At 38.9% G+C, this 21,308-nt stretch overlaps 1 protein-coding gene across 4 annotated transcripts in view; it reads left to right on the top strand.

Annotated features, from left to right (window-relative positions):
* The window catches only part of MDFIC (MyoD family inhibitor domain containing), a 114,593-nt gene that overhangs the window by 13,573 nt on the left and 79,712 nt on the right, over positions 1-21,308 (top strand). For all 4 annotated transcript variants that reach the window (XM_049893225.1, XM_049893228.1, XM_049893227.1 and 1 more), the window contains exon 3: positions 17,322-17,444. In XM_049893225.1, the coding sequence (XP_049749182.1) occupies positions 17,322-17,444 (123 nt within the window). The remainder of the gene's footprint in view (positions 1-17,321; positions 17,445-21,308) is intronic.

The raw sequence follows: 21,308 nt of genomic DNA, 5'->3' as shown, positions 1-21,308 counted from the left end.
AACACACCACAAGCTTCTAAATGCACAAGAAGCCCATTGAAGGAATACATTTGAGATTTTGCTCAAAAGTTTTATTATTTTTCAAAATACTGATAATGTCAGTGAATTAAATAACATTTAAATATTTATTTATATAACATTTATTTATTAAATGACATTTATTTACTCATCCAATCCATTCAGCGAACATACCATACCTGCAATTATATAATACCTTCCTTGTATTGACAAAATTACAAAATTTTATGTTTATGCTCATTCATCTGTCAAGACTGCTTTGGCAATCTTAGCATGTTTTTCTGACAGTGAGATTTTAATCCATTTTAGAATGTTAGGCAAAGCAGGTAGGTTTTGCAATGCTCCTTAAAGGTCATTAGGCTTGAGAGATTTTTTTTTTTTTTTTTGATCAGTGAAGAAGTAAAATTTCAGAGCTTCACGTCTTCCTGAAAATCTGCCTTGTCTTTAGGTTTTTAAAGGTTACATTTGGAAAGCATTTGTAGACTGTCCACAGTATTCTGAGCCTCTGGGAAAATACAGCCGCAGATTTTTTACTTTTTCCAGAGAGTTTAGTCTCAGATTACTTGAGATTTCATCAGTTTGTAAACCTGAATGCATGTAGATCGTCTATGATGCTGCTGGTATTTGAATGGAAGATTAAAAATGAAATTGTTTAAAGCGTTTTCCTTTATAGATAAAGTAGATATGAATATATACTGCACAGCAGTAAGAATAGACATATTAAGCCTATTATTAATGATCGATCATAGATTGTCATTGAATATTTAATTGAAATGTCGAGGGCCAAATATGGAAAAGTCCCAAAATTTAAGTACAAAGAGAGCTACTTATACTCCTTCCTATAAGAGTACAAATATATTTTATGTTGATTTTGCTGAGATTTTATAAAGATTTTCTGCCAAGTGCCATCATTTATACTAGTCTTCCAAGAAGTAAGCAAATAAAGTACGGATAAAAAAATAGAAAATGTATTTGAAGATTGGTTTGTACATTTAAACACACCTCTGCCCAGTTTAGTAGAATATTTGAGTTGGCTCATAAGAGTATATTAAGAAAAACAAATTAAAGAAGAATAATGGAAAATACAGGTAGCCTAAGAGATCCAAATCTGGGGAAAATTGAAATGTACAGACATAGACTCTCGGGTCAAAACCAGTTATTCAATTTTATCTGTAAATTTGAATCAAAAAGAAAACATTTTCTGTAAAACGATTTTCATTGTCTATAAGGAAAAGAATAATAACACCCAGCTTTTTAGGGGAAATAATAATACTTTCTGCATTGGTACAGAAACAGATTTCTTTCATGGTTTTCCACATAGGGATTACTGAATGGATTCTGCCCTCGACAGTCTCCCTATAATAAGCTTAATAGTGGGCTTTTAAAAGGTTCTTGATGTAATAACCCTTAATGTAATAATAATAGCTGGTATTGATGAGCTCTTATTATATACCAGATACTGTGCTTTCTAGGCATGGTTTCACTGATTTGCACATCTACCTTATGAGGTAGGTACTGTTTATTTTTCCTATTTGAGAAAGAATCCAACAGAGATTAATTAGCTTGCTCAGGATCTGCATAGTAAGTGGTGGACCCAGTCGCCCTGATCCTGAGCTCTTAACCACTGCTCACTTCTCTAGTGCAAAGTCAATTTAGGGATATCATTTCTGTTGGGAAGACCCTCATGAGAGTCTTTTTATTCATCAGGAAGGACTCAAATACCTGGATCTTTAGATGGATAAAGAAGGCAAGCAATATCGTCCCTGTTTCTTGGAAAACGGTGGTGTATACAGAACTTTCTAAGTTTAAAAGGTTAATCAAACTTCCCTGTATCTATAGGAGCTTTGGTAAGCTCAATTCAATTCATTGTGAAGCAACATTCTGAGGTTCTTCTGTTACTATTATTTGTTAAAAGCTTCAGTTACTGAGATAACGTACTTAACTACAAAAAGATGAGCAAAAAATGATCCTTAAAGGGCAGAACTAGCACTAGTTGTTAGAGACTACCTGATGGAAAATTTACTTTCAAAACAAAGGATAACTTAGTAATGAACCAAATTGACCAAGAGTAGAATATATTCTTTTGAGGTACTACTCCTTGAAATTTTGGAGAAAACTTGAGCATTGTAGTGGGGATTTCTACAGTGGGTGTGACATGGAATTAACTAAGTTGTGAGATCCTTTCCAACTTCAGATTTTATCACTATTTCCAACTGAATATCTATCTCTGAGACTCACTGTTTTATCATCAGTTAAATTGAGCTTATGTTTTCTTCCTTATTCCATCATTCACAGTTCTGGAGATTAAACAACTATTATTATTAAAAAGGCTTTGAAAACTGCTGATACTGTAATTGCAAAAATTCATTAATTTATTCTTTCAACAGTGAGATGTGTTTTCATTTTTTTACTTATTTAACATCCACATACCAGCTAAGCAGCTGCTATATGACGTATATAATATTTAATAATAATATATAATATTATTATCCAGTTGGGAGCCCTGGTAGTGCAATGGTTAAAGCACTGGGCTGCTAACCGAAAGATTGGCAGTTTGAACCCACCAGCTGCTCTGTGGCGGAAAGATGTGGCAGCCTGCTTCCGTAAAGATCACAGCCTTGGAAACCCTATGAGGCAGTTCTACCCTGTCCTATAGGCTCGCAGTGAGTCGGGATCAACTGAACGGCAGTGGGTTTGGTTTTATTATTATTATCCAGTTTGTCTATTTTTAAAGCTTTTAGATTTTTCTTTCTTGTTAATCACCATTCGATTATTTTATTCCCCAACTGTGTGGGAGAAGTGACAGTCTTAAAGTTCTAGAGCATACCAACTAGGTAAAATATTAAAGATGGAATTTTAAGTTAGATGGAAATGTTCTTTACCTGAATCTTTCCCATTCTCAGTCAGCAGGAACAGGTGTGGTTGGACAGAGATTGCTTCTCCCTATTCATGCCCCCCTTTAGAAAAATAGCACAAACAAAGAGTATTGATCCTCTGAGATAGATGGTCATTTTTGAGTAGGCCATATTGTGTTTAAATGGATCATGTAGAACCCATGTTTATTTCCTTTGACTCTTCCTTTTGCTGAGTTCATGCTCATCACTTTGAGAATTAACTCAAATTCTGGGCTTTACAAAGGCTTGTCTATGATTTCCTCTCTTCCTTTCTCAACACCCCTCATTGTGGGCATGAGGCTTTGGCTCTATTGTTTAGCCCTTGTGCAGAGTCAGAGTCAGAATTTGAGGCCTCTGCAGTCATCCAGCTCAACCCCCTCATTTCCCGATGAAGGGAATGAGGCCCAGCCAAGGTCACACAGCTGGTCAGCCTTTCAGCCAGAACCATGACCCAGGACTGTTTTCATTACCTTCTGTTTTATAGTTGTTTGATTGTTTCGTGTGTATTTTTTGGCCTCCCCAAGCAGAGGATTTGTTGTCAAGGGCTGAACCTTTTTTTCCTCTTCCAAAGATTTTTCTGTTCTTCTGTGTCCAGCGTAGACACACTAGAATGCTTGTGAGCTAGCCTTCTGTCAGTAGATGACAGCAGTATATGACTATGTTTTGGTATAGTACTATTTTTCAGGTATCTTCAGTTTATTATTTAATATCTAAAACGTATTTGTTTTATCCCATCTATTAGTAGAACTAAGGAACCCTGGTGATGCGGTGGTTAAAGCACTTGGCTTCTAACCAAAAGGCTGGCTGTTTAAAAGCAGCTCCCCAGGAGTAAAGACCTGGGGATCTGCTCCTGTAAAAATTACAGCCTGGGAAACCCTATGGGGCAGTTCTACCCTGTCCTATAGGGTCTCTATGAGTTGCAGTCGACTTGACGGCACACAACAACAATTAGTAGAACTAATTAGCGTTATATTTAATAGAGTTTTTGTATTCTTATAGTTGTCCTGACATGGATATAGAACTAAATACCTTTATATTAAATAGATAATTAGATAAAATTTTATTTTCTTCTTACTTGGAATACTGTTACAGAGTAATGAGTAGCAAAGGCTGTTTCTCAGCATTTAATATGCTTTTCTATATTTCCTATATTTCCTCTAAATAGTTGCTTACCTAGAACAGTGGCTTTTAGCCCTGGACATACCTCAGGATGACATGCCCCTTCCCTCCCCGCCCCCCCCCCCCCCGCCAGATGGCCTGAATTGGGACCTTTGAACGTCTTTGTGTTTAAAGAGCTCTACAGGTGATTCTGATCCAGAGTAAAATTGGAGAACTTTTGGATTAGAGGAACAGTTATCATTGAGATGACAAAGGCCCCCTTTTAAGAAGAAATTTCTAAGTTGGTGAGGAGTGCCTGTTGGACGTGCATGTAGAAATTCTGTAGAAAAATACAGACTGATTTCATGCATCATTCATATGACTTGATTGTGAGTAACTTGATTACCCATGGGATAAGTCTTTCAAGCTTGCATAGTAGTTGAATTGCAACTTCCAGAAAACCCCAAATCTGTTGTTGTTGAGTTGATTCCAACTCGCGGCAACGCCATGTGTTATGGAGTACAACTTCCCCGTAGGGTTTTCTTGGCTGTAACCTTTATAGAAGCAGATTGCCAGGGTTTTCTTCCATGGTGCTACTGGGTGGGTTTGAACCACCAACCTTTCAGTTAGTCCAGTACAAATTGTTTTGGGCCACACAAACTTCCATAAATCCAGAATGGAATTGATTAAACCAATACTGTGGCCTCTACTTCTGTAATTCAGAAGTGACAGCAAGCCTACATGACAACAGATATCCGAAATTAGAAACTGGTGTTTTGTCATCTTAATGAATGGTGGCTGACCCAACCAATTAATTGAGCATTGTAGTAAGATTGGTTCTGTGGGTGGACTTCATAATGCCCATCTTACAAATGTCTATCAAATAAATTCTGTTCACTCTTCAGTGCATTCCTTCAGCATTATATGTAACTGCTTACTGTTTATGAGACTACCATATGGGTATTCCATTAAACTAAGTACATAGTAAACAGATGTTAATAAAATAAAATGTGTACATTAGAAAGCCATGGAACAGTCAAGTGGTTCCAAAAATTGAGTTTATAGCAGTGGAGAATTGGTAAAAGTTAACTTTTTTTTTTTTTTTTGACCCTTGTGAACCATTTATTTAGAAGGGGTGTCTTGGTCCACCCCCCTTTATCATCCTTTCCTTGACTTCCAGTTTGCAATAAATTCAAAACCTGGGAATGTTTACTTCTGTCACCTTCTCCTACCTCTTGGTTTCTCTCTTCTGTATTATCCCTTGCGAATTATATCACAACAGGCTATTTTAACCATATCTGCTCTAAAAGTGCTCCTCCCTTCTGAAGTTTTCCCCATTAAATCCATGTCTCAGTCTTAAAAGAGATTAGCTTGCACAGAAGCAGGAGCCAAAACTTTAAGAATCACAGACACATCAGAACAAAAATTTACACTTTGTGGCCATCTTCTCAGTTTCACATGTGTGCAAATTTTAAAATGGGATTTTTCTTAAAGGGAAGTAAAATTAGAGATTTCCCCCAAACTGTGGAAAATTGGCCAGCAGACTGGGAGGAATTTTTCTCTTCTTTTTTACCCCCGGTCTGCCTCAGTCCTTTTTTAGTAAAGTGATGGTGTTAATGTGTCTAAAGCAAAGCAGACGGTGGCTCATTCCGTCTGCTGCTTTCTGAGTACCAGGTTGCAATTCTCAAACTTCTGAACAAGTTCTACCTTCTCCAAAATGTGGTCCCTGAAAGGAAGAAATTAAGGATTCCTCAGAGTCGTCGTCTTTTTTTTTTTTTCCCAAGAAAAGCATCTTCAGGTGAACAAGCCTGGGAGGTCTGGGAGAAAAGCTTGGACCTGCTGGGGAGGAACGCGGAGTCTGAGGCTCTTTGGAGGTGAGTCTTCATAGGAGCTGGCATCTTGCAGTGTCAGGAGTTTCAGTTAAAGCTAGGGGAGGCGGAGAGACCATCCTGTCGCCTGTAGCATTGACTCCCAGCAGCATTTCGGTGCAGGGACCCAGCTAACACTTATTTCCAGTCCCTCTGAGCCAGCAGCAGTCTGCATCTTGCTGGCTCCAGAACAGGACAGCAGCGCCAAGCAGAGGAGAGAGGTAATATACAGGGAGGGGTGTGTCGGTTCCTTAATATTTGGTCAGCTCATTGGCACTCCTTAGTGAACTGGCAGGAGGATGCCCTTTCTCTGGGTTGCTTTTGTTTTTTTTTCTTTATTGTGTTTTAAGTGAAAGTTTACAATTCAAGTCAGTTTCTCATACAAAAGCTTATACACACGTGGTTATGCGACCCTAGTTGCTCTCCCTATAATGTGACAGCACACTCCTCCTCTCCACCTGTGTTTCACCTGTCCATCCAACCTGCTCATGTCCCCCTCTGCCTTCTCATCTCATCTCCAGACAGGAGCTGCCCACATGGCCTCATGTATCTACTTGAGCTAAGAAGGACATTCCCTACCAGTATCATTTTATGTCTTAGAGCCCAGTCTAATCTTTGTCTGAGGACTTGGCTTCAGGAATGGTTTTAGGTTTGGGCTAACAGGATATGGGGGCCATATCCTCTAGGGTCCCTTCAGTCTCAGTAGGACCATTAAGTCTGGTCTTTTTCCTGGAAGTTGAGTTCTGCATCTCTTTTCTCCTGCTCCATCAGGGATTCGCTGTTGTGTTCCTTGTCAGGGCAGTCATTGGTGGTAGCCGGGCACCATCTAGTTCTTCCAGTCTCAGGCTAATGGAGTCTCTGGTTTATGAGGCCCTTTCTGTCTCTTGACTTCATATTTTCCTTTTACCTTTGGTGTTCCTCATTCTCCTTTTCTCTAGGTGGGTTGAGGGCAATTGATACATCTTAGATGGCCACTTGCTAGCTTTTAAGACGCCAGACACCACTTACCAAAGTGGGATGCAGAACTTTTTCTTAATACACTTTGTTATGCCAGTTAACCTAGATGTCCCCTGAAACCATGATCCCCAGACCCCTGGCATTGCTACTCTGTCCCTCGAAGTGTTTGGTTGTATTCAGGAAATTTCTTAGCTTTTGGTTTAGTCCAGTTGTACTGACTTCCCCTGTATTGTGTATTGATCTTCCCTTCCCCTAAAATAATTCTTGTCCACTATCTTAAAAAAAAAAAAAAAATTTTTTTTTTTTATCTTGTTAGTGAATACCCCTCTCCCTCCTTTCCCACCCTTGTAACCATCAAAGAATGTTTTCTTCTGTGTTTAAACCTTTTCTTGAGTTCTTATAATAGTGGTCTCAAACAATATTTGTCCTTTTGCGACTGACAAATTTCACCCAGCATAATACCTTCCAGATTCATTGGTGTTATGAGATGTTTCATCATTGTTCTTTGTTTTTGCATAGTGTTCCATTGTGTGTATGTACCATCATTTGTTTATCCATTCATCCGTTGATGGGCACCTTGGTTGTTTCCATCATTTTGCTACTGTAAACAGTGCTGCAGTGAACATGGGTGTGCATATATCTATTAACGTGACGGCTGTCACTTCTCCAGGATATATTCCAAGGAGTGGGATTGATGAATCATGGTAGTTCTATTTCTAGATTTTCAAGAAAGCACTAAATCGATTTCCAAAGTGGTTGTACCATTTTACATTCCCACCAGCAGTGTATAAGTATTCCAGTCTCTCCACAGCCTCTCTAACATTTATTATTTTGTGTTTTTTGGATTAACGGTAGCATTGTTGGGGTGAGATGGTGTCTCATGGTAGTTTTGATTTGCGTTTCTCTAATGGCTGATGATCCTGAGCAATTTCTTATGTATCTTATTTTAGAGATTAGATGCTGATGAGATTTGCCGTAGCCAAATTTTTTTTTTTTTTTTTTCTGTCTATAGGTTTGTCTTTTTCACTCATTTGGCAAAGTCTTTGGATGAGCATAAGTGTTTTATTTCTAGGAGCTCCCAGTTATCTAGTTTCTCTTCTGGTGTTTGTGCATTGTTAGTAATGTTTTGTATACTGCTTATGCCATGTATTAGGCCTCCTAGCATTGTCCCTATTTTTTCTTCCTTTATCTTTATCATTTTAGATTTTATACTTAGGCCTTTGATCCATTTTGAGTTAGCTTTTGTGCATGGTGTGAGGTATGGGTCTTGTTTCATTTTTTTGCAAATGGATATCCAGTTATGCCAGCACCATTTGTTAAAGAGGCTGTCTTTTCCCCGTTTAACTGACTTTGGGCCTTTGTCAAATATCAGCTGCTCATATGTGGATGGATTTATGTCTGAATTCTTAATTCTGTTCCATTGATCTATGCATCTGTTGTTGTACCAGTACCAGACTGTTTTGACTACCGTGGTGGTATAATAGGCCCTAAATCAGGTAGTGTGAGGCCCCCAACTTTGTTCTTTTTCAGTAATGCTTATCTGGCGCCTCATCCCTTTCCATATGAAGTTGGTGATTTGTTTCTCCCTCTCATTAAAAAATGCCATTGGAATTGCATTGTATCTATAGATTGCTCTGGGCAGAATAGACATTTTCACAATGTTGAGTCTTCTATCCAGGAGCAAGGTACGTTTTTCCATTTATGTCGGTCTCTTTTGGTTTCTTGCAGTAGTGTCTTGTAGTTTCCTTTATATAGGTCTTTTGTGTCTCTGGTTAGATTTATTTGTAAATGTTTTATCTTATTGGAGGCTATTTTAAATGGATGGTATTGATTTGATGATTTCCTCTTGAACATTCTCTTTGTTGGTGTAGAGGAATCCAGCTGATTTTTGTATGCTTATTTTTGTATTCTGATACTCTTCTATTAGTTCCAGTAGTTTTCTTGTGGATTCTTTAGGGTCTTCTGTGTATAAGATCATATCTGCAAATAGAGATTTTTTACTTCTTTGTTACCAATTTGGATGCCCTTTATTTCTTTTTCTAGCCTAATTGCTCTGGCTAGGACCTCTAGCACAGTGTTGAATAAGAATGATGACAAAGGGCATCCACATTGACATCCTTTTCTGGTTCCCGTTCTCAAGAGGAATGCTTTCAGGCTCTCTCCATTTAGGATGATGTTGGCTGTTGGCTTTGTACAAATGCCGTTTATTATGTTGAGGAATTTCCCTTCCATTCCTACTTTGCTGAGAGTTTTTATAATGAATGGGTACTGGACTTTGTTAGATGCCTTTTCTGTATTAATTGATAAAATCATGTGGTTCTTGTCTTTTGTTTTATTTATGTGATGGATTACATTGATTGTTTTTCTAATGTTAAACCATCCCTGGATACCTGGTATGAATTCCACTTGGTCATGGTGAATTATTTTTTTGATATGTTGTTGAATTCTATCGGCTAGAATTTTGAGGATTTTTGCATCTAAGTTCATAAGGGATGTTGGTCTTTAATTTTTTTTTTTTAATGTCTTGGTATCATGGTTATGCTGGCTTCATAGAACAAGTGTGGGAGTATTCCATCCTTTTCTATTCTCTGAAATACCTTTAGTAGTAGTGCTGTTAACTCTTCTCTGAAAGTTTTGTAGAATTCTCCAGTGAAGCCGTCAGAGCCAGGAGTTTTTTGTTGTTGTTGGGAGTTTTTTAATTACCTTTTTCAATCTCTTCTTTTGTTATAGGTTTATTTAGTTGTTTGTGTTAGCTTAGGTAGGTAGTGTGTTTCTAGAAATTGTCCATTTCCTCTAGGTTTTCAAATTTGCTGGAGTATAATTTTTTACAGTATTCTGTTAATGATTCTTCTAATTTCAGCTGAGTCTTTTGTGATATCGCCCATCTCATGTCTTAGTTGGGTTATTTGCTTCCTTTCCTGTTTTTCTTTTGTCGGTTTAGCCAATGGTTTATCAATTTTGTTGATCTTTTCAAAGAACCAGCTTTTGGTCATGTTAACTCTTTTAATTGTTTTTCTGTTCTCTATTTCATTTAATTCTACTCTAATGTTTTATTATTTGCTTTTTTTTCTGGTGCCTGAAGGCTTCTTCTGCTGCTCACTTTCTATTGTTTGAGTTGTAGGGATAATTCTTTGATTTTGGCCCTTTCTTCTTTTTGGATGTGTGCATTTACTGCTATAAGTTAACCTCTGAGCACTGCTTTTGGTGTGTCCAAAGGTTCTGGTAGGAAGTGTTTTCATTCTCCTTTGATTCTATGAATTTCTTTATTCCATCCACAATTTCTTTTATAACCCAGTAGTTTTTGAGCAAGGTGTTGTTCAGTTTCCACATGTTTGATTTTTTTTTCCTTGCTTTTTCTGTTACTGATTTCTACTTTTATGGCTTTATGGTCAGAAAAGATGCTTTGTAATATTTTGATGTTTTGGATTCTGGTAAGGCTTGGTTTATGGCCTAATACATGGTCTATTCTGGAGAATGTTCCATGTGCACTAGAAAAGAGCGTATGCTTGGTTGCTGTTGGGTGAAGTGTTCTGTATATGTCTATGAGGTCAAGTTGGTTGATCATGGCATTTAGATCTTCTGTGTCTTTATTGAGCTTCTTTCTGAATGTTCTGCCCTTCACCAAAAGTGGTGTGTTGGAGTCTTCTACTATTACTGTAGAGCTGTCTATCTCTCTTTTCAACACTGCTAAAGTTTTATGTATTTTGGAGCCTCTGTTGTTGACTGCATAAATTTTTATTATGGTTATATCCTGCAGGAAGATTGACCCTTTAATCATTGTATAGTGTCCTTGCTTATCCTTTGTGGTGGATTTTACCTTAAAGTCTGTTTTGTCAGAAACTAATATTGCCACTCCTGGTCTTCTTTGGTTATTTTTTGCTTGATATGTTTTTTCCATCCTTCGAGTTTTAGTTTGTTTGTGTCTTTAAGTCTAAGGTGTGTCTCTTGTAGGCAGCATATATATGGATTGTGTTTTTTTTTTTTTAGTCCATTCTGCCACTCTCTGTCTCTTTATTGGTGCATTTAATGCATTTACATTCAGTGTAGTTATTGATAGGTATGAGTTTAGTGGTGTCCTTTAGATGTCTTTTTTTGTGTTTTTCAGTTTCTTTTTTCCACTTAATTTTCTGTGCTGAGCCATTTTTCTTTATATATTTTCTTTTTCATTGTTGTTGCTTTTGTGTTTGCTGAGTCTTTATGTTTTTCTTGCTTTTTATTTTGATGTGTAGGATTGTTAGTTTCTTTCATGGTTACCTTGATATTTACCCTTATTTTTCTAAGTTTAAATCAATATTTTATTTCTTTTTTTTTTTTATAATTTTAATTTTACTTTAAGTAAAAGTTTACAAATCAAGTCAGTCTCTCACACAAAAACCCATATACACCTTGCTACACACTCCCAATTACTCTCCCCCTAATGAGACAGCCCGCTCTCTCCCTCCACTCTCTCTTTTCATGTCCATTTCACCAGCTTCTAACCCCCTCCACCTCTCATTTCTGCTCCAGGCAGGAGATGCCAGCATAGTCTCAAGTGTCCACCTGATCCAAGAACCTCACTCCTTACCAGCATCCCTCTCAATCTTTTATTTCTTTATATTGCCTCGACTTCCTCTCCATATGAAAGATGTATGACTACATTTTTTAGTCCCTCTTTTTTGTTTTAATGTTGTCATCTTTTTACATAATGACATCTCTGTTTCCCTGTTTTGAGCATTTTAGCTTTGATTTATTTTTGTGATTCTCCTATCTGGGTTGATATCTGATTGCTCTGTCTTGTGTTCTGGTCTTGGGTTGTTATCTGATGTTGCTGATTTTCTAACCAGAGGACTCTTTCATATTTTTTGTAATTTTGGTTTGGTTTTTACAAATTCCCTAAACTTCTGTTTATCTGGAAATGTCCTAATTTCACCTTCATATTTGAGAGACAGTTTTTCTGGATATACAATTCTTGGCTGGCAATTTTTTTCCTTCAGGGCTTTATATATGTCATCCCATTGCCTTCTTGCCTGCATGGTTTCTGCTGAGTAGTCTGAGTTTAGTCTTATTGACTCTCCTTTGTGGGTGACTTTGTTTATCCCTAGATGATCTTAAAATTCTCTCTTTATCTTTGGTTTTGGCAAGTTTGATTATAATATGTCTTGGTGACTTTCTTTTGGGATCTACCTTGTATAGGGTACAATGAGCATCTAGGATTGATATCTTCTCATCTTTCACGATATTAGGGAAGTTTTCTGCCAACAAATCTTCAACAACTCTCTCTGTATTTTCTGTTATTCTGCCCTGTTCTGGTACTCCAATCATTTGTACATTATCCCTCTTGATAGATTCCCACCACATAATTCTTCATTTTTTTAATTCTTTTACCTGATTTTTCCTCAAATATGTTGGTGTTGATTGCTTTGTCTTCAGTCTCACTAATTCTGACTTGTGTTTCCTTAGGACTTTCTATTGATTTGTGTAATTTTGAAATCTTATTGTTAATCTTCTGAATTTCTATTTGCTGTCTATGGATTCTTGAAGCCTATTAAATTTGTCATTATGCTCTTCTCTAATGTTCTTAAGTTCCTCTAATGCTTTGTCTTTCCTTGGCTTGCTCTGTGTTTTGCCTGATCTCCTTTCTGATCTCTTGAAGAGTTCTGTACATTAATCTTTTGTATTCTACCTCTGGTAATTCCAGGAAATTCTCTTCATCTGGAAGATTTCTTGACTCTTTGTTTTGGGAACATGCTGACGCCATCAGGGTCTGCCTGTTTATGTGATTTGATATTGACTGTTGTCTCCGAGCTATCAGTAAGTTATAGTATTTATTCATTTTATGTTTGCTTACTGTGCCCTCACTTCTTGTTTTTGTGTGCCCAAATAGGCTACTTGAGTGAGCTAGTTTGATTATTGGACACTGTGAAGCTCTAATGTCCTGTCACCAGGTCGTTAGAGCTCTTACTAGGTATATTAGCCCAGGAGTCCATTTACTTTTCTTGTATGGATTCAGCTCAGGTGTCCAGGTAGTCAGTCACCAAGTGTATGGTGCAGGTTCTCACCTACAGTCTTAGACGAGCAGGGGCGATTGGTGCGGGCACAGGTATCTGGCTGTAATAGGGGGTCACATGTTAAGCAAGGCAGGGGGCTTACAACTGCCCCTGAGAGTCCTTGGGGAAAGCGTGTCCCTGTTCCTTAGAGTACATAGATGGGTGGGGTTTGTAGCTAGACTATGAGCACTCAGTGCTGTTGGCTGTGAGGACTGGGAGGAACTACTTATCCTGCCGTGGTTCGCTAGGTGTCGTGGGTGGAGCCACCACCCTGATGTGGGTAGGTAAGGACCCTGCTTAATAGGCAGAGCGGTGTCAAACATCACAAACCTGCCTCTCCACCATATAGCTGAAACAGTTGAAGTTAGACTTCAGGTGTATACTATCTTGTACTGTGATAATGAGGGCCTGCGCCACTGAAATGGGCTCACACAGGTCTATGCAGGGGTGAAAGGAATTCAAAGTCTGTGTACCCCATATGCCTCTGCCTAGGCAAAGGAGCTGTTTCTGCCCTGAGTTCCCGTCTCAGGGAAGCCAGCAGATTATTTTTTCCCTGCTTGTTGTTTTGTTCCTTCTCCAAGGCTAGGAGAATGGCTCAGGACATGTGACAGGCCCTACTTCTGGTCCAGGGAAAGCGGCTATCACCGAAGCTGGCTCAGGACCAGGTGCAGAGTGGGGAGGGGTCAGGTAAATGGGAGAGAGTTTTTTCCCAAAGGGATGTTTTTTGCTCCATGTGGTAAACTGGATGTAAGTACTTATCTTTTGCCTATCGAGTGCCGCTTTTCACTGATTCTGGAGGTGTGAGTGGATTCTCTGCTGCTCAGTCTCTCCTGATGTAGAAAACGTGTCCCAAACACCACTGCTTATCTCACCACGCTTGCGCCAGAGATCCGGCTTGCGGGGTCAGGTCTGGCAAGTCATCACTGCTTCTGAACCATCTCTTCCACCCCCTGCCACTCAGTCTGATTCCTCAACTTTGCCTTTGATGTTCAGGGCTCCTAGATTGTCATACATAATTGATTCACTTGCTTTTTTTGGTCTTTGTTGTAAGAGGGGCCGCAGGAAGCGTCTGACTACTCTGCCATCTTGACCTTGCCTCTAAGTTAACTTTTTTATTGAAACTTTTTCTGAGCCTCGCTTTGGGCTGAGAACCATGGGTCATACCAAAAGCCTGAGGCTAGCTTTTGAGGCAAGGTATTTAGTTATTAAAGGAGGCAAGTTCGGATACATGAGAATTGTGGTTTAATAGTAATTACATATTATTTATTGTCTCTTGAATATAGTGAGACAGAGAATGATAGTCTGTTTGTTTTTTAAACCTAGAAAGGACATTGTTGTTGTGTACCATGGAGTCGATTCCAACTCATAAGCAACCGTATACGACAGAGTAAAATTGCCCCATAGGGCTTCCTAGGCTGTAACCTTTATGGGAACCCTGGTGGTATAGTGGTTAAGTGTTGCGGCTGCTAACCAAAGGGCCGGCAGTTAGAATCCACCAGGTGCTCCTTGGAAACTCTGTGGGGCAGTTCTGCTTTGTCCTATAGGGTCACTATGAGTTGGAATCGACTCGGCAACACTGGGTTTGTTTTTTTGGTTTTGAACCTTTATGGGAGCAGATCGCTGGGTCTTGTCTCCCAAGGAGTGACTGGTGACTTTGAACCACCAACCTTTTGGTTAGTAGTCCAATCCTTTACTAGTTACCAGGACATGAGGGATCATCTGAATTGTAGAATTTTACAGATAAGGAAGCTTTGACAACAAAACAAAACATAATATACTACCTCTTCAACAAAATTTAGAGCAGGAAATTCATTATTTTCCCACCCAGTAGTGAGTCACGTGATTATAAATGCATGTGTACCTGAACCACGTGACATTTTCATTTATTCATTGGAGAGTTGAGAGGGTCTTTGTTTAGCACTCAAGTATTAGACACAATTCAAATGTGAGTCAAATGTGTCTAGAGCCTTTATTCTTACCTATTTTCTTTTAGTCAGCAATGCTTCATAATGCCCTTGTTTCGTGAATTAATTTAATGGAATTAAACCTGAACAGCTCAAAATTATATAATTAATTTCATTCAGCTTCAATTAAAGTGACTAACTGAATCAAGTCTATTAGCATGACACCTGGCGGCAGTGAGCTACATAACACAGTACGCGGGACTCTGCTGATGATCTAGCTTATGTGTACCAGAGACTTTGTATAAAAATTTCTTCTATTGATAACCTCAGAAAGGCCAGGCATGGACTCCCAGAAAAATTTCTGGAGTTGTTTTAAAAAAGAGAGATTTTAATGGAAACTAACACATTCTGTGAAGATTGTATTTTCTCTATGATGATGCTGAGTAAATGTTCCAAAAACTAGAATCTATTTATTTAGCATGCTTCTAGTTTATATTTTATTGCTAATCTAATTTGGCTTTCTAAAAATAGAATTGAAGACCCTATTTGTTTTCAGAGACCAAATATAGCTGCTATACCTACTCCTAAGTGGGTGTCCATCTATTTTCATGTGTTGAAATCTGTTTTATGGCAAAGTTTTTCAATTGTTGTGAAATCCCCATGGTACATGAGAAGTTTTTGCATGTGCAGAGATTTTTTCCTTCCACTGGAAATGTTAACACAGTTGATTGACTACTTCTGTTTGACTCTCTTCCCTTTCCTTGCTTCCATGGCCTGACATCATCGAGCTTCAATTGCTCTTCTGATTCCTTTCTACTTGTATGGACTCTTCTTGGTGCTCTTCTTTTAATATATTCACTTTTTTGGTGAACTCGTTCATTTGGACCCCTTCAGCCATCAACTTTAGGCAAGTAGATGACGGTTTTTAGCTATGACTTTTTTTTAGACTTGCAGATTCAAATGTCTGACCTCATCCACTAGACTAAACTCATCCGCTAGACTGTAAACTTCATGAAGGCCTTGGCTGGATGTCGTAATTCACTATGTTCCCATCACATACAGCACAGTGCTTGAACATCTACTGTGTACAAATTTGGGTATTTTAAACGAATGGTGATGATCCTGATCTCCAGGTGTTCCCAGTCAAATCCGGACTAAACTCAGTCATCTTCAATTGCTTCCTCTCTGATTATCTGTGTAAACCTCTAGTTAGTTTCTCACCTTTACCACATTACCACCCACCCTCCCCCCTTTTCATCTTGTTATCTAGTTGGTTAAGCTTTCATCAGCTTTGATCTGGACTATAGCAAGTCTCCCTTTTAGTTTTCCTTATTCTGTTCTCTCTCTTAGATCGATCTATACTCTAGTGATTTTTAACGATGTAAGTACCGTAGAATCACCTGAGTCAACCCTTCCCTCCTTCTCTCCCATTCCCTGCCAATTAAAATCAAACTTCTGGTGGTGAATCCCAGGAATCTTATTTATTTTTTAAAAAAAACTCTCCAGGTGACTTAACATGCTACTGGGGTTAAGAACCTTGGTGTGCACTCTGTTTCTTGATTTACCTAATGCATGACTCTGACTTCATGGTTCATAAAGCTTCAGTGGCTATCTTGGCTTTTTTTATCTTGCTTTTGAGTTAGGTCCGATTTCCCACCTTGGCATTTACATATCCACACTTTGTCCCAGATCAAACTTTTACAGTCTTATCTCCTAATGTCCCCTGTGAAGTAGTTCGTAGTCCCAAGAGTTGAACCTCTGGCCAGGTTTCTTCACTGGGGTTTGTCCATGCTGTTCTTCTACCCAGAGTGACCTTCCTTCCACCTCTACTTTTTGAAATCCTACTAATCTTTCAAAGACCATTGAACATACACTTTTTTCTATAGTGGTTTTCTTGATCTCTGAATCCTGATCAGTTTGTTGTTTTTCCTGTTATCTGTTTGTTTTTTTTTTTTTCATTTGAACCTCTTTAGTACTCTGGACCTCTCATAACCTCTGTTACAGTTTGCATTTTGTTTGACTTATGTTCCCTATAGGACCTTATATTTTCTTACGTTCTGGGATTTCCCCTGAGAACTCATAACCCTCCCTCTTTCCCAAGTTTCTATAGAGAGAACCATGTACTTGTTTTCTGTACTTCCGCACTAGCCAGTGAGTTCTCATTCAGCTGCAGTCTAATTTTCATCTCTGCCATTCATTGGAGTTCTGCTCCTTTTGTGCTTTCCTTGCCTCCACCATCCCTTATATTTATGAAATCCATCACTTTCATCCTTGATGAAACTTTTGCACATCTTTCTATCATGACACATACAGTAATTTTCACAGATTATTTTTTAGTGTCATTATCTCTGTTTCTTCAATACCTGGCACATAATAGGTGCTCAATAAATCTCTGTTATTAAGTCATTAAGGTTTGCAATAGTCCGTAGCAGTACCTTTTCCCATTTCCTTAAGTGATGGCAGACTTAGAAGCGTGTAGAAAAATCCGTAAACAAATTGAGAAAATACATACATTTAATGACAGCAAATAAACATATGTATTTTTTTTTAATTCAGAAAAATGTGAAAAGGAAGATACTGAGAAAGAGATAAGCCAAGCTACCAGTAGTTGCATCACACATGGAGAGATGCAAGACCAGTCCATTTGGGAAGATCACTCAGATAATGAACTCATCAGAAGTAAGTATTTTTAGAAAAAATTGGAATGATTTAGGGATATGACAATAATAATATGCTGTCAGTTAATCATAACATGTAATTCTGCTGCAATTCTATAAATCAAGTTTATTTATCTGAAATTTTTTTATCGTTTTAAAATATAAAGCTAAAACTAGGATATAAATAATGCTGTGTGTCAGCTTTCATCTTTTCTTTAGAAAGGATGAACTGACTTATAAATTTCTAAGTCTTTTTTTATCCACCCAATAACTTATTTTCTCCCCCTTTTTCCCCCTTGAGCCCCTGGTGGCTCAGTGATTAAGAGCTTGGCTGCTAACCAAAAGGTTGGCAGTTCAAATCAACCAGCCACTCCTTGGAAACTCTGTGGAGTAGTTCAGCTCTGTCCTGTAGGGTTGCCATGAGCTGGAATTGACTTGACGGCAGCAGGTTTGGTTTTGGTTTCCCTGCCCCTTACCCTGTTGAGAATGCATGATCTAAATGAACGTGAACTTAGAGAATTTCTCTTTGTATTATTTCATATGTTATATTCTCCATAAAATCTTTTCAAATTTTGCAAATATAAGATCAATTTGATTTAATGTTCGTTCACCATTTTCAGTAAGTTATACTCATTGTTTTTTTTTTTCTTTTTTCTTCTTCTAAGATCCCAACTGTATTGTTTTTAAATCCTTTTGACTGTTAGGTAGTTCATAGCTTATGGAGAGGGGAGTATCAGAATCCTCTCTGCCAGGTATTTCCACTCATTTTAATGAGTTTTTATGTAATTGGACACCTATACTGTAAATGTGGTTTTGTTGTAATTTTGACATGTTGACTATTGAGAATTTTTAGACTCGGGAGAGTTTTGAGCAAGATGCTACCTATAGTTGACAAGGCATTTTTTGATTTATGTGTTAAGTTTGTTTAAAGTAAGTATGTAGACAATACTACTTCATGTAATTAAAAAAAAAACTTGTTGCCATCAAGTCGATTCCGACTCAGAGTGACCCTATAGGACAGAGTAGAACTGCCATATAGGGTTTCCAAGGAGCGGTTGTTGGATTCAAACTGTCTACCTTTTGGTTAGCAGCCATAGCCTTTAACCACTATGCTACCAGGGTTTAGGAATCTCCAGTTGGGAAAATAGGTTAGTTTTAGCTAGTGGAGATAGTCAACTACTCTATGACCCAACCAAAACCAGACCCATTATCAAAAAATCAAAACCGGAGGCGGAGCCAAGATGGCGGACTAGGCAGACGCTACCTCGGATCCCTCTTACAACAAAGACACGGAAAAACAAGTGAATCGATCACATACATAACAATCTACGAACCCTGAACAACAAACACAGATTTAGAGACGGAGAACGAACTAATACGGGGAAGCAGCGATTGTTTCCAGAGCCTGGAGCCAGCATACCAGTCAGGTACGGCACAAGCACAGAGACCTGCTCCACCCCCCTGAACTAACCCCGGGAGGGGGACTAGCCGGTTCCATGGGCGGCGTGGGACGCAGCCGTTAGGAGAAGTCCCCGGGAGGCAGTGACTGATCTTGGAGCAGAAAGAGCAGCACCCGAGCCGGGGAACCGTCCCACAGGGATTTGGACTGCACGCAGGTACGCCATAAACACGGAGAGTTGCTCCACCCCCTGAACTAACCCCGGGAAGGTGACCATCCGGGTCGCGCGGGCGGCGTGGGACACAGCCGGTAGGAGAAGTCCCCGGGAGGCAGCGACTGGTATTGGAGCGGGGAGAACAGCGTTCCAGCCGGGACACTCGGTCGCGGCACAAGCACGGGGAGCTACTCCACCCATATGAACTAACCCCGGGAGGGGGCCCACCTGGTTCACGGGGGCGGCACGGCCACGCGGCTGGAGGGACGAGAAGTCCCCGGGAGGCAGCGACTGATTTTGGAGTCGAGAGTGCACCGTCCCAGTAGGGGAGCCTTGACGCTGGGCGTGGGGCTGGAAGCGGAGGATCTGACCGTGACTCCAGCGGGCCAGACCCCCCGGGGGCAATCTCCACACAGACAGCACACATAGGCGACGCGCCCGCGGGAATCTCAGATATAATAGTCTTTCCAAGCAAGACAAGCAACTCTGGCTATATTCTGAGGTGCTACTCTCCTATCTCTCTGTTCCCTCCCCCACCCTCCCCAGGCGGCTTCATTAACATCTGAATAGCCTGAGCCAGAGGGAGAACTCTGATAGGGATCTGACTGCAGTTTTTTTTTAGCGGATTTTCTGGAAAAACTAGTTTCCCAGTGATGGCTCGGAGACAACAATCCATATCAAACCACTTAAAGAAGCAGACCGTGACAGCTTCTCCAACTCCCCAAACAAAAGAATCAAAATCTTTCCCAAATGAAGATACAATTTTGGAATTATCAGATACAGAATATAAAAAACTAATTTACAGAATGCTTAATGATATCACAAATGAAATTAGGATATCTGCAGAAAAAGCCAAGGAACACACTGATAAAACTGTTGAAGAACTCAAAAAGATTATTCAAGAACATACTGGAAAAATTAATAAGTTGCAAGAATCCATAGAGAGACAACATGTAGAAATCCAAAAGATTAACAATAAAATAACAGAATTAGACAACACACTAGGAAGTCAGAGGAGCAGACTCGAGCAATTAGAATGCAGACTGGGACATCTGGAGGACCAGGGAATCAACACCAACATAGCTGAAAAAAAATCAGATAAAAGAATTAAAAAAAATGAAGAAACCCTAAGAATTATGTGGGACTCTATCAAGAAGGATAACCTGCGGGTGATTGGAGTCCCAGAACAGGGAGGGGGGACAGAAAACACAGAGAAAATAGTTGAAGAACTTCTGACAGAAAACTTCCCTGACATCATGAAAGACGAAAGGATATCTATCCAAGATGCTCATCGAACCCCATTTAAGATTGATCCAAAAAGAAAAACACCAAGACATATTATCATCAAACTCACCAAAACCAAAAATAAACAGAAAATTTTAAAAGCAGCCAGGGAGAAAAGAAAGGTTTCCTTCAAGGGAGAATCAATAAGAATATGTTCTGACTACTCAGCAGAAACCATGCAGGCAAGAAGGGAATGGGACGACATATACAGAACACTGAAGGAGAAGAACTGCCAACCAAGGATCATATATCCAGCAAAACTCTCTCTGAAATATGAAGGCGAAATTAAGATATTTACAGACAAACACAAGTTTAGAGAATTTGCAAAAACCAAACCAAAGCTACAAGAAATACTAAAGGATATTGTTTGGTCAGAGAACCAATAATATCAGATATCAGCACAACACAAGGTCACAAAACAGAACGTCCTGATATCAACTCAAATAGGGAAATCACAAAAACAAACAAATTAAGATTAATTAAAAAAAAATACACATAACAGGGAATCATGGAAGTCAATAGGTAAAAGATCACAATAATCAAAAAGAGGGACTAAATACAGGAGGCATTGAACTGCCATATGGAGAGTGATACAAGGCGATATAGAACAATACAAGTTAGGTTTTTACTTAGAAAAATAGGGGTAAATAATAAGATAACCACAAAAAGGTATTACAACTCCATAACTCAAGACAAAAACCAAGAAAAACGTAACGACTCAACTAACATAAAGTCAAACACTATGAAAGTGAGGATCTCACAATTTACTAAGAAAAACGCCTCAGCACAAAAAAGTATGTGGAAAAATGAAATTGTCAACAACACACATAAAAAGGCATCAAAATGACAGCACTAAAAACTTATTTATCTATAATTACCCTGAATGTAAATGGACTAAATGCACCAATAAAGAGACAGAGAGTCACAGACTGGATAAAGAAACACGATCCATCTATATGCTGCCTACAAGAGACACACCTTAGACTTAG

Source organism: Elephas maximus, chromosome 8, assembly GCF_024166365.1.
Source record: "Elephas maximus indicus isolate mEleMax1 chromosome 8, mEleMax1 primary haplotype, whole genome shotgun sequence".
Classification (NCBI taxonomy): domain Eukaryota; kingdom Metazoa; phylum Chordata; class Mammalia; order Proboscidea; family Elephantidae; genus Elephas; species Elephas maximus.
This window is presented reverse-complemented; position numbering and strand designations above follow the sequence as displayed.